This window comes from Halichoeres trimaculatus, unplaced genomic scaffold (assembly GCF_033239565.1).
Source record: "Halichoeres trimaculatus isolate MK-OKI-2021-1 unplaced genomic scaffold, fHalTri1.1 fHalTri1_scaffold_8, whole genome shotgun sequence".
NCBI lineage: Eukaryota > Metazoa > Chordata > Actinopteri > Labriformes > Labridae > Halichoeres > Halichoeres trimaculatus.
Window position 1 is genome coordinate 7,351,155 of NW_027437186.1, and position 13,856 is coordinate 7,365,010.

General features: G+C 38.7%; 1 protein-coding gene across 1 annotated transcript in view; it reads right to left on the bottom strand.

The window, feature by feature from the left end:
* Positions 1-9,255: 9,255 nt before the first annotated feature.
* ret (ret proto-oncogene receptor tyrosine kinase) overlaps positions 9,256-13,856 on the bottom strand; it is a 30,441-nt gene continuing 25,840 nt past the window's right edge. Inside the window, exons 17-20 of the mRNA XM_074675913.1 lie at positions 13,313-13,450; positions 13,093-13,192; positions 11,039-11,186; positions 9,256-10,216 (exon numbers count right to left, since the gene is read on the bottom strand). Of these exons, the coding sequence (XP_074532014.1) occupies positions 10,059-10,216; positions 11,039-11,186; positions 13,093-13,192; positions 13,313-13,450 (544 nt within the window). The 3' untranslated portion in view covers positions 9,256-10,058. The remainder of the gene's footprint in view (positions 10,217-11,038; positions 11,187-13,092; positions 13,193-13,312; positions 13,451-13,856) is intronic.

Here is a 13,856-nt window from a genome sequence, read left to right on the forward strand (position 1 = left end):
TTCCTCAACCCCATCATCATCATCAGGCACCTCCTTCACTCAGGCTCCGAGCACATTAACCATTGCTCCTGGTAAGGCTGAAAAGAAATCTGGGTTTTATGTAGGTAGTAGTATGACCAGGTGCAGTGTAATGAAAATGGGAATTGTAATTCAATCACAATAATCCCCCAGCTCTAATTCTGCAAGTCATTTTGTAGTTTTTTATATGTAGTAATATGGTGTTTTTTTCCCTATTGTGCATCACTAGCTCCTTGCTCGTCTGCAGTGGCCTCTGCTCCTCCCACTCTGCCTTCAACTTCATCCTCTGAGGCTGGCGTTGACGTGCAGGCTCATGATGAAGACATGGTAAGTGTTAACAATAAATATGCACTTGCATTACTGCACAAAAGTTTGATCACTTGCACTTTACTTTTTGCAATCACAAACAGTTTTTATCCATTTCACAAACTTAAAATGCTGCAGATGATTTTCAAAGAATGATCCACTTTTTTGCAACTTTCAGTCCTCTGCATCAACTCCTAATATGGCTGCTAATCTAAGTTAATCATTTTATAAGGCTAATTGATTACAAAACACTTTTGAAACTGTGTGGCCTAAAACAGTTTTACTAATAAAGGAACACAAAGGGAGCATGGCAATCTTCAAGATGAAGTTTCTGCACTTGTTTTAGGTTAACAGGCTCAAAATGGCAAGGAAAAAAAAGCTGTCTTTAGGGGCCTGTAAGTTTATTGTTGTGTTAAAAAAGTACAGCTATTTAGTGCTAGAAATCATGAGACAGAACCTTTAAATCTCTTAGGAATTGGTTAACTACTCCCTTCAGAGAGCAGCACAAATTGACTTGAACAGAGACAGATATAGGAGAGGGAATCCTCGATGCACAACTGTTTAAAACAAATATCTAAAGAGTGCGTAGTTTAATACAAATAGGCCTTACAGGCCCTCAAATGGTGGTTTAGCAGTAGTATGTTCTTTTATTTAATAAAGAACATCAGAAATGTGTCAAAAAAAGGTCAAAGTGATTCAAGGATTTACATTAACATACTTTCAAATATGTTTCATATCTTCACAGGCTGTGGATGAGCAAAATGTGCCTGGCTACCAGCATGTGGACAGACTTGCTGAGTTTTTGGTGGAACTGCGGAGTCAGACGTCTTTGTGTCTCACCAACCAGCAGGCCAGCACCATCAAAGCACTGTGGGAAAGCCTGGATGAGCACGACAAGCGGCGGGTCATATACGCAGCTCGACATCAGGAGAGACTCTTGAGTGGGCGGTTTCGAACACCGAAGAAGCCCACAACTACGCCTGGTGTTGAGAGCACCACCCGCTGCATGTTAGGAGCAAGTAGCTCACCTGCACAGTGGCCGGACTGCTGTCGGTTGGTGGAGAACATTTTTATAAGACTCTGCAACCTCCACACAGGCCCAGTGAGAAGAGGGAAGAGGGCAGACTCAAGGTGGTCCCTTATCTTGAGGGATTACCACAAGATAAGGCAGCTGGTCCTAGGGAACTCGCTAGTGATGCAGCAAACTGAGATCCAACTGGTGGAGGTAAACCAGAACACCCTGATACAGTGGCACAATAACAGGCTGAAAAAACAGGAGCTGTCTGTGCTGCTTCAGGGTACCACCTTACCTCCAGCCGTCTCAGCTTCTGCGGAGCCTCTTCAGGATGCCAGAGTGCTACCTGCTCACCCTGTACCAGCACAGCAGGAGCATCAGTACTGGTTGCCTGAGAGCACAGCTGGCCAGGCACATCAGAGGCAGAGAGCTCCCAGTCAGGTCCAGCGCAACATCTTGCCTAAACCAACAGGCAAGAGGCCTTTGATTGTCAGCCCCCCTGCACCAGGACCCTTGCTGACCACACAGCTTGTTGCGCCTGCAGGACAAAATGTGGGACTGGTACCAGTTGTCTTGGCAGTTTTACCGGGTACCAGTCCACAGACAGGAGCACCTACCAGCAGCACCATGGAAGGAGTGACTCCTAAAAGGCCGTACCAGCGGACAGTGGAGGCAAACACTTGCAAAAAGTGTGGTCAGTTCCGCACTGCTGACACTGGACACAGCCAGTACTATGGCAAAGTGTACTGTCCTTCCTTTGAAACGAAAACCAAGAAGCAGTGGTTGGAGGAAATGAGGAAGGCAGTACCCAAAAAATAATTTAAAAAATTATTTGTAGTGTAAATATTGTACATATTTTTGCAGTGTAAATATTGTATATATTTTTGTAGTGTTAATATTGTATATATTTTTGTATTGTAAATATTGTATATATTTTGTAGAGTTTCATATTGTAAGTTATTGTAAAGTATGAGTGTTGTTAGTATTATTTTAGTATTAGTGTTGTGAATAAAATAGCATAGCTGTTGTGTATATATGTGTGTAAAATGTGTTGCATTCAGATTTTTTTATTACCATAGTTTATTATCATAGAGGTGTTGTGTTTGTTCTTTTTTACGTAATCTGTAATAAGTTGTTTCTCATTCTCTTCCCTGTGAATAAACAAAGCTCGAGCTAAAAGTGTATCTTTATTCAACACTGGTAAACACACACACAAAAAAAAAAAAAACATACCCATTGATTTTAACAACAGTCAACAACTGTAATAAAGAGTGTTATTTGTCAATGTTGCAATATCTATAAGATAATGATCTTTGATACAGAAAAAGAATTATGCTAGAAAGAGGGGTTATTTAGTATCATATAAAAAGTGGTTTGCAGTAGACATCAGATAAACTCCTGAAGATCTCAGGTTGAGGAGCTGCTCTTCAGGTCATATGGTGGGCTTAAGGCAGCTTCTTTTCCTATAGAAAAAGGAAGAAGTAAACAACGATTATTTCCGATGATAAAAATATTTAAAAAATTATTTTAACGTTATTAAAATGCATTATTATCATTTCAACATATGCATTTTCAAAAACCTACCATAAAGTGCGAGACATAATAAAGCAATCAGTTAGGAGCACACTTGACCGCCATTAACCCTAATTTTAAAACTGGGGAATCCCTTTGTGTTGACCCGGAAGTGAAGTCCATATATGGGTATGTGCGTCACACGGCAAAAAGTGTAGCGTCAAGTTATCCGTTTATGAAGTTCGTCGGTTCGTGTCCCGTGCGCTACTTGTTCAAATATCTAAAGTTTTAAATCACCTTCTGTAAGCATTGAAAACACTCTTTTAAAAGTTAAATTGCTGAAAAACCTCGGATTTTTTCGTTTTCTTTCTCTTTTTCTTCTTTTCCTCTTTTTTCTTCCCTTTTTCCTTCTTCCCCCTCCTCCCCCCTTCTCCCCCTTCTTTGACGGACGAATGTTCCCCAGCTTGAGCGCAGGGCGTATTCAGACCTGGACAGTCTGGTCCACTTTAAACGGACCAGGGTTCGTTTCCCACGCTGGTGCGGACTCTTCCTGCAGGTGTGAATAGACACAAACGAACCCTGGTGCGGACCAAACAACCGGACCGAGACCCATTTTTTGAGGTGGTCTCGGTCTGCTTCCAAACGAACTCTGGTGCGGTTCGTGGTTCTCCGGTGCAGGTCTGAATACAAACCAAGGTCCATCCGAACTAACTACAGGATACATGCGCCTTTTTGGCCTGTAAAGCCACTGTAACCTGACCGTCTTTGGTCCATACCTGATCCTCCGTCTTCTGTTTAGCCACGCTGTTGCTAGCATGTTGTGGGTCAGGACACTCAGAGCATAGCGTCTCTTTGCTGCGCGCATTCGTCTTTGCTGTTCCAAAATCTGAAACGGTGTTGTTAAGCCTGCTTTGAAGGAGCTGCTCTTGAAACTGAAAATGATTTAGCAGCTCTAATAAGAGCACAAACACACATGTTTACCTCCATTTCCGGGTCTGTATTCTGTGTGTCGCCCTTTGTCAGTGCTGTCCAATGAGAGCACTGATCGTCACACACGTGGTTGTGTTTACAGAATATAGTCCACTTGCTAAAAGTACAATCTGAATACGAACCGCACCAAACAAAAAAAATAAAGTCCGCTTTTGGTCCGGACCAAACAAGTGGACCAAAGGACTTTTCTGGTCTGAATACAGCCTAAAAGACATAACCAAAGGCTAAAAGCCGTTTGCTTTTTGAGCGGTCGGCACTTCTTCTGAAATGAAGGCTTTTTCCAATAATAAATCCAACTTTAACATAGTACATATTGTTACAAAACGTTCAACAACTGCATGTTGCATCCTTACCTGCCCAACAGAAAACAGGCAACTTTGGCGTCGTTCTTCAAACATAAGTTTGTGGTGGTGGAGGTGCCGGAAGATGCCAAGCACTGTGTTTTCTGGCAACAGAAGTCAGCGCTTTCTGTGCATTCAGCGTGGCTCATAATGCTGACAGTGCACACAATAGTTAGCAGCAGCAGTGCATGTGAGACAGGCTACGATCATTTTCTGGAGTTTAATGAACAGATCATAAACACAGAGGCTAACGGGAGAAACAGACTGTGCCCACCATAGCACACAGGGATTCATTTGTTTTGGGAATAGGTTTGAGGGATAGGGACTAAAGCAGAGGTGGCTCTACTGGAAAATGAGAAAGTTCATTTTTTTGGATCATGATCTCATTTAAAAATTTTAAAAAATATACAATGACCATAAACTACTTTGTTTAAACTGGTCTGAACTGAACTTTGAGCGTCAACTTACCCACTCGCTTATCTAACCCTACTCTACTGTACGAATCTGGTTAAAAAACAAACAAACAAAAAAAATCAAGCAAATACACATGCACTACAAGTTCAAAAGAAAGACTGATACTTTGGTTTTCAAAGGGAAACCAAGAGCCACAAAAATTACTGTGGCACTACAGAGAGCCACATCACACATGTGGTCTTAAAAACACACTTCCTCTCACACATAAACAAAATGACATACAAAATGAAAATCAATACATTTCCAATTTTTTAAAGCGAGGTTTATTGTGTTTGTGTGTTTAAATTCGTACTAGTGAAGAGAAACTGAAACTTAAGTATCAATCCCAATTGATCCCTATGTTGGCATCCATATGTATATATATATATATATATATATATATATATATATATATATATATATATGTGTGTGTGTGTGTGTGTGTGTGTGTGTGTGTGTGTGTGTGTGTGTGTATGTATATATGTATATACGTATATATGTATATATATATGTGTGTGTGTGTGTGTATGTATATATGTATATACGTATATATATATATATATATATATATATATATATATATATATATATATATATATATATATATATATATATATATATATATATATATATATATATATATATATATATATATATATATATATATATATATATATATATATATATATATATATATATATATATATATGATATGTAGTTTAGATTGATGGCACACCACTACTCATAATGACATGTATTTTTTTGTGAATGGATCAGAGAGCCACACACCCAAAGGCAAAGAGCCACATGCGGCTCGCGAGCCACAGGTTGGCCACCCCTTATCTACCATATGTAATATGGGTAGATTGTGTGTTATTTAAGTGTTTTAGGTGTTCGTATATCATCTCTCTTCACTGTGCTGTTTGACTCTTGGCTCCATATGTCAGCGCTGCAGCATTGAGTCATCAACAGTTTAACATAAACCTGAGCAGACATGAACTGCACCTGTTGTTTCCATAAGTAACCGAAATAAACCTCCATGATTCGAAGGCCAACACTTTATCAATATCACTCCTGTTCCTGTACAGACATGAACATGTGAACACAGTATTTATTCTGCTCTCTGTCACAGTAGCTAGCTCCATGGTTAACAGCAAACCATTACTCTCAAATAGTTCAAACAACATCTACAAGGTTCAGGTGTTCCACAGAAAAATGAAGAAACATTCAACTGATCAACTGTCTCTCAACATGTAACTCTCTGTGCCTGACTCAACCTTTCTAATGGCCTGTGAAAGAGACTTTTGGTTTAACAACATTTTGAGGACGTTAGCAGCAACCCAATGATTTTTTTTAAATCTCTGTTTAGGCTCATACTGATTATGCTGCATTCAGGGTCAACTCTGAAAGCAGATATTTTTCCCCAGTCACAGCAGTGGACCGGGCTGGAATTGCCTATAAACTGATGTCAGGGGGGCTGTATCTGGCCTGTGGGCTGTTCATTCGAGACCTCTGGTTTAAGATGTGAATACATTATTCTCATTTCTGAGCCCCTAGACCAGGCGTGGCCAACCTGCGGCTCGTGAGCTGCATGTGGCTCTTTGCCTTTTGGTGTGCGTGTGTGATTGATACTTAAGTTTCAGTTTCTCCTCTCTACATGTGCTCATAGATAGATGAATTTTCAGCAGTAAAAACAGAAATTTGTCCTCAACACAGCTCCAAGTATAAATTTAAACACACTTACACAGTAAATCTCACTTTGAAAATTGGAGATGTATTGATTTTCATTCAAAGTCATTTTATTTATGTGTGAAAGGAAGTGCGTTTGTAGGACCACGTGTGTGATGTGGCTCTTTGGAGTACCATAGTAATTGTTATGGCTCTTAGTCTCTGACTGGTTGGCCACCCCTGCCCTAAAGGAAGCATGTAAACTTTAAGTTCAACCGTGATAAATATATCAAGATTAGAAATATTAGAAATATTTATTCACTGGATGAGAAAGAAAGAAAACAATGTGGATTATCTAATAAGTTGGTATGACAGGGAGCGATAAAGTGTCAGGAACTCATGTAATAGTTTCTTCTAATGTGGAGTTTAACAGAAGAAAATGCCAAAACATCATGTTTAAGATATTTCTGTCTGAATGATCAGCTCATGTGTCTGAAGTTCCTGACTCAGGATGCTAATGTTAGCGCTAATGCTTTACTGTAAGCTCTGTTGAAAGGCAGCTAAAGCGTCTGTTTTTTGGATCATTCAGCAGACCACATGTACTCCTTGTATTTAAAGAGTCTGAACTTAAAAACTCAGTTTATTCTCTGCTTAGCCAAAGCTAGCACCTACTAGCTTATGTTAAACAGCCAAAGCACTCATAACAAAGCTAATGGCTTGATTTTTTTCCCTTTTGACAGTTTTCTATAAATTGCTGATGTTACCAAGCCTTTTTAATAAACCACCTGTACCATCACTCTCTCTGTTTGAGCTCCCAAAGGATCATCATGACCTCAGATCCTCCTCATACCCTCCAAAGCTATTTAAGGCTAACCAAATAAAATCCTCCTTAACCCTGAAGATTCCTCTGAAACTGGAGATCTGATTGTGAATCTGAGCAGCTGATGTTACTTTTTTTACTCAAACAGTGTGTTCATTATGTTTTTTAACATTTCCAAGCTTTTATGTGTTTAATGGCAGTGCCTTGATGTTGTTGTTTTAATATGATAGTCTTACATTCAGCACTGTTACTCTGAAGCTGTTTGGTTGACATGTTTAACGACTTTAAGAAAGAAAACTGAAATCCCAGGTTGTTGTTTTTTGTATTCTGTGATCATCTGATGTCTGCTGGGTTGAACGTTTTAATTATAGTGTGATATTACATCACAGTGTTGGAGCCACAATAATAAAAAAGAGCTAAGAGATGAGAAATGAGGTGAAGTGAAAATATTATTCTAAAAAAATGATTTGAAGAGAATAAAGTTGTACAATCACCAGGATGCTTATTCCAGATGATCATGTGCTGCCGATGAATTTAGTATTTAGTTTAACTTCAGAAGACACTCCATGCTCATTACTCTAGCATTTAGCTGGCTGTTCTTCCCACACTCCTCTTCTAATATCAAACAGACTAAAACAACAACCCAACAAAGATATGAAGCTAGTTAAAATGTTCAAAATAAACTAAACAAAAGATCTCTACGGTTGGGACAGAGACATGTTTATAGTTGTGCCTCATCACCTCTTCTTTTGACCACACTCTGGAGACCAGTTTGTGTACCCCAGGGGCGTAGCTACAAACACAGGCAGTTGCCTGGGGCCCCAAGATTCCCAGGGGTCCCCAGAGCATCTCTTAAAAACTGATTTATGAAGTTCTCTTCAATTGAAAGCATTTCTTTTTTCTGAATCTTACTTCACATGCATCAAAATACATCAAAAGGCTTAATCTTTAATTATGGTTTTGGGTACTCCCCCTCCCTTCTTATTCAATGGGCTATTCCATGTTACAACACATCTGAAAATTTGATTCAGGAAGAAAGTGGTAAAAAACACTTTTTTTCCTATTTTTTTTTCTTATTTTCAACCAAGTCGGAGATAAAAACAATGTTGCTCTGAGATCTGAGATAAACATATCAGACTTTCAGGATTTTAAGGACTTTATCTAGCCCCGGAAACAGGATAATTTTCTCAAAATCAAACTTTTTGAGTTGGTGATAAACATTATTGTACAAAATCTCTTTTTTTGATACATAACTCACTGGACAGGGGGTCAAATAAAAATACATTAACTTTATAAAATAATAGTACCAAAAAGTATGGTAACTGTAAATATCACCTCTTTCAGTAGATTTAGATTTTTTCCAGTTTTATGTTGTGATTGATATTTACATATTTTTTCTTTACTAAATTATTTTTTTCAATATTTACCTATTGTAATGTTTTTCACTTCATACTTTCTTGTTTGTTACTGTTACTCTGTAAATTCCCCACTGTGGGACAAATAAGCTGTCAATTGACCATAAAAGATTTCAAATCCAGGACAAAGTGGACTAAATTATGTATTCACTTTTTTCAAAATCAAACTAAAGTACAGAACTTGAGGAAATGCATTTAGTTGCGTTAAGTTACCATGTACAAGATTAGCACTGTCTCGTGCCTTGATTCTCAGAAAGAGACAGTGGACCCAGGGAAGGCCAGTCTAGCTCTGAGGAAGATGAGTTACAAGGACATGGAGGGCCCCATTGACTGGGTTTGCCTTGGCCCCCAAACGACTAAATACGCCCCTGGTGTACCCATGAATGTTTCTGGAGTCTAGAAAGTCAAACATTGTTCAATTTTTGGCTGATAGAAGATTTCAGCTGCTTAAGTTCATAGCATAAACATTCAGCATTGTTACTTTATATGTTCAAATATGGAGAAGCAGAATACCCCCTCTTTAAGTGCATATTCTAACTGACTACAGTAAAACAGCCTTTGTTTGAGGTCCTAGTAAATTGTTGTTAAAGCTAAACTGAAATGAAAACACACCTAAAAATGGGTAGCCGAATTAAACTTGGCGATAGTGAATAAAAGCTGGACAGGTTTCTGGTGTTTGATTTTGAGGTAGTCAGACATACGTCACACAGTGCTTGTTTTCATTTTTATTTGGAACATAATCCTATAATAACGACAGAATAGTGATAACACTTATCAGTTCACATCAGACTTTTTCCATAAAGACTGCCATTACAGTAAATCAAAAACTGAACAGCCTTACAAAAGACATGGTCACAATTTACATTACATCTCATGTCATTACACGGGAGTAGCACTCATGAGGTGATATTTTCATGTACAAAAGAAAGACACGGAAAACAAGAACTGTTCACTGAACATGTCATTTCTTTGGCAAGAACGGTGTGAGTCATTTTGGTGGTGAAACATGAAAAAGCTCTTTGACATTTCGAAGGGCACTATCTAAGTAGAAACTTTGAATTTCCAGAACATGTGAAGCATTTTGCTTTTCGTCCACTCAACCCCTGATGTCTACAACAGGTGATAGTAAATATGTCCCCATTTATTCCCGGGCTGGAACAAGATCGTTGCAGTGGCACATTCATGGTTCGAGACTATTGTAGAAGCAGCACAGGCACTTAAAAGACATTTACACTGGCATACAATCTGGTACAACAGTCATGCAGTGTTATTACTTGGCCAACATGACCTATGAGGTAATAAGTATGACTAAAGAGCTGAACAAAGCATGGCCTATATTGATCCAGCTGCTTTTGCACTTGACTGACCCCATTGAACTGTTGAACACCGTGCGACAGAAACAGAAGGGAACCAACTTCAGTATCAGAGAACATATATACAGTCTTTGTGAAATATACACATCAGTTGACTGTACATGAAAATAAATATACAGTCAACTTCGAAACAGGCTTGAATCGTGTCTAGCTATCAAACTTGTCCACAGCTTTTGCAGGTGAAGGCAAAGCCATCCAGTTTGCATAAACACTATCATTGGCATATCTTGTAAAGACTGGATTAGTGGCATCATGTCTGTTGAGTGGTACCGGGCTCTTCTCTGGCCAGTTCGGGTATGACATGCCTAAAAATGAGAACACATCATTTTTCTGAACTCAGGGAAAGACAAACAGTGTACAGTAAGGCTCCCAATTCAAACTCTGTGCCATCTCTCTCTGAAACAAAGACGTGTAAAGTCAGAGCTTTGCATACGCTGCATGAACTGATATATATACAGTTTATTTTTACACTTATTAACTTATTCTGAGACTATACTTTTGCTCATGACTGTGTATAGCTGCCTTCCTGTAACTTTTCAAAAATGCAAGCTGAAGAAAATGAACAAATCCAATATGTTCTTGACTTTAAATCAAGAGAGTTGCATTTAAGAGCTTTACTGTGTCTCTGCTCAGCATTGTAAAATCATTATGATTAATTGCTAAAACACACATTAAAAAGACAGGACATTTAGGAAATCAAAAACACAGAGAGCGATTGATTAAGCATGGACCTGTTTCAAATGTTATGCTCCCTCAGTACAAACAAATAAAGTAATGATAGCAATGGGAATGTGATGGGATGAATAAATAGCCATCTTAAAATTATAAGCACATGAAGCATGAGTTTGGGCAGTGCCAGTTAAATTAAAATGAAGTTACATTCAAAATTTACAACCTAGCATTTTGGTCAGTGTACATTAGAAGCAGGTCCAGACGAAAGACAGAGATCAACACAATCATTTACACTAAACCTCTCATTTACAATGGAAATGGGAGATATGTCAACAAAAAGTCAAAGTCACAGAGATGTGACTTTGGAAAGCCAAAGGCAAATAGTTTAAAAAAAATAGTGAGCTTTGGTTTTGTGTTCTGTTTCTAAAATCTGGTAAATGCGTGGGAGATTCTACCATAGAGCTTGTTTTCAATCCATGTGGAGGGGAGGGTTCGAGGGAGAGGGGCGTTATTACAGTCCACAAGTGGTGTGTCCTCTTCAGAGAGGGCGTCATCATAGAGCAAGGCATCTGCTGGTGTGGATGCCGCCAGGTCCAGGTAATCCTGACAGAAGCAGATCAAGGTGTGATTAGGCTGGTAACTATAGGAACTACAAGACAGGGCTTAAAGACTTGAGTCGACTGAGAAGATCCTGCAAAACTCCAGATAACATCTTTTACCAACCTTTACTTAACCTTACTTTAACCCCTTGATTAGGGCTGAACAATTTATCGTTTTCAGATCGAAATTGCAATTTTAGACAATGCAATTTTGAGATCCCCAAAGTAGCAATTTTTTGCAGCGCTCCTGACTGACTCAGGATCTGTTGTGTCAAGTATTATACACATTCTGTTTTACAAATTTGTAGACAATCTATATGTTAAAAGTGCTGGTAAGCAGGTCAACAACACAAAGCCTCTGTTTAGGAGTAGAAGTTGATGAAAACAGATTATTTATCATCATTATTGATGATTAAAAAATCGTGAATTGCAATATCTGCCAGAAAAATTAGATCTTTTCCTAAAACCGTTCAGCCCTACATGTGAATATCCCAAAGCTTGATTTGAAGAAAATCGTGAATCGAATTGAAATCACAATATCTGCCAGAAAAATCGCAATTCAATCTTTTCTTAAAATCGTTCAGCCCTACCCTTGATGCATGTTGTCTCAAATTTGCGGCATACCCTGTCAGGTCTTGATGCAGCTGAAATGACCTTTGTATCTCATTATTGCCTATTGATTCATATTCTACACAAACCAAAGATCGTAGCAGATCCACTATGTCTCAATATATTGGTCAGGAGATGAACTTCTCAGTTATAACCATTGTGTGAACTATACTCAAATTTACAATATCCACTTAATTTAACATCTGTAAGACTGCAAAAAAAAACAAAAAAAACAATATATTTTTATAGTTGTTAGTAAATTCTGTCAGTAAGGGGTTAATGGGCATGTCTACAGACATACCACACATTCTAGAAAGAATTAAAATGTGGCCACAATATTGCTATAGCTTGCACACAAAATGCTAATCAACACTAGTATTATGATGCCTGGACAGCCGGGTAAGCAAATTGAGCGCACCTTCTCCAGAAACTAAAATAGCCGATTTAAAGTCTGCAAGGTGAGAATCCTCTTGTTCTTTTTCAGTAAAAATCTAGTTATCCTAAATTTGTGCAGTTATTTAATCAGATTTATGTTTGGTACTTTGTCACGATGGGCAGCCTATCTGCTGACTTTCCACCTGACTAACAAACTTTTCATCCTCATCCTTTTACTACAGGTTTTCCTGTTACTTTTCATGTAGAGCTGAGTGGTGTACTACTGAGCGAGGTATGTTGCACAGAGTTTTCCGTGTCACAAAGGCGTCTCTCTTTTAACCTGGCGAGAGCAACAGATAGATTCTGATCACTGATGGGCCATAGGTTGCCTTGGCAACGTGATGGATACAGCGAGCGCTACTCTAACTGTACAGTTTTGTTCGATGGCATCATTAAAGGCTGCGGCTCATGTAGCTGAGAGTCTGACACACATGATGATACTTTCAAAGGAGATGATCAATGACAGCTGACTTAATGCTCAACATACCTTATTTCATGACCACGAATTAGTATTCTGTGCACAGGTTATAGCTATACCGTGGCCACATGTACTATTTCTTTTTGCCCCTGTCATGTCTGGGTCTTTGTACCTTAACTTCTCCTTTGCCTCAGTTTAACACCAGAGACCCAACACTAACTACACCATTGATGAAGGATGGCTCTCTGAACACTTATCACGCTATCTAAAGGGTCCTGAAAGAGTGAGACCTTTCAAAGTGAAGCACTGTCAGAGAGCTAATACTGATGTGAATGTGATTAAAAACAGTAAACTCTAATGTAGTCCAGTACAAATAATATTGTGCTTCACAGACATGGATCAGTTACTCCCACATCTTATTGTAATGTATTGTGTGGCATCACCATACTCGACTTTTCACCATCATCTTCTCCAGTTCTTTGCTGATGTCTGAGAATAACGGCCTCTTGTCTGCTTCTTGTTTCCAGCATCGTATCATAAGGCTGTACCTAAAAGAGAATAAGAACAGTGGGTGTTAGAGTCACAGAAATGTATTCTCTACCTCTGACAGACTCTTAATGCCCAGGGAAGAAATAAGGTGATGAAAGGCAGAAAAAGACAGAACTCACATTTCCTCTGAGCAGTTCTCTGGTCTCTCCATCCTGTAGCCAGTCTTTAGCAGGTTGAAGAGGCGTTCAGGGGCGATACCTGGGTATGGATTCCCTCCAAGCGTCACAATCTCCCACAACAGCACACCAAAGGACCAACTAGAGGTAAAAACAGAAGCTCAGGACAACCGTCTCATCTACCTGTCCGTCTGCTGTGTTTTATCAAGTCCAAAGACAACACAGCTGGGTATCAGGAGCACTTCATGCTGTCACAGCTTGACTTGGCACCTGTCCACACTGCCAAAACTCACAGCAACAGTTAAATTGTTGTGAAGGAAGCTGAACCATGTACTTAATGATTCATGTGGATAAGCAATAAACATCAACCTGTAAACAAATATCTTGAAATATTTCAGTTGACATATTTATGAACAAAGAACAAATGAAAATTCACCTTTCCAAATTCAACTATTTAAAAAATCTTTTGAAGGATTTTCAATATTTTTCGTATGTAATTGGGACACTGGCTTGTATATATATATATATATATATATATATATATATA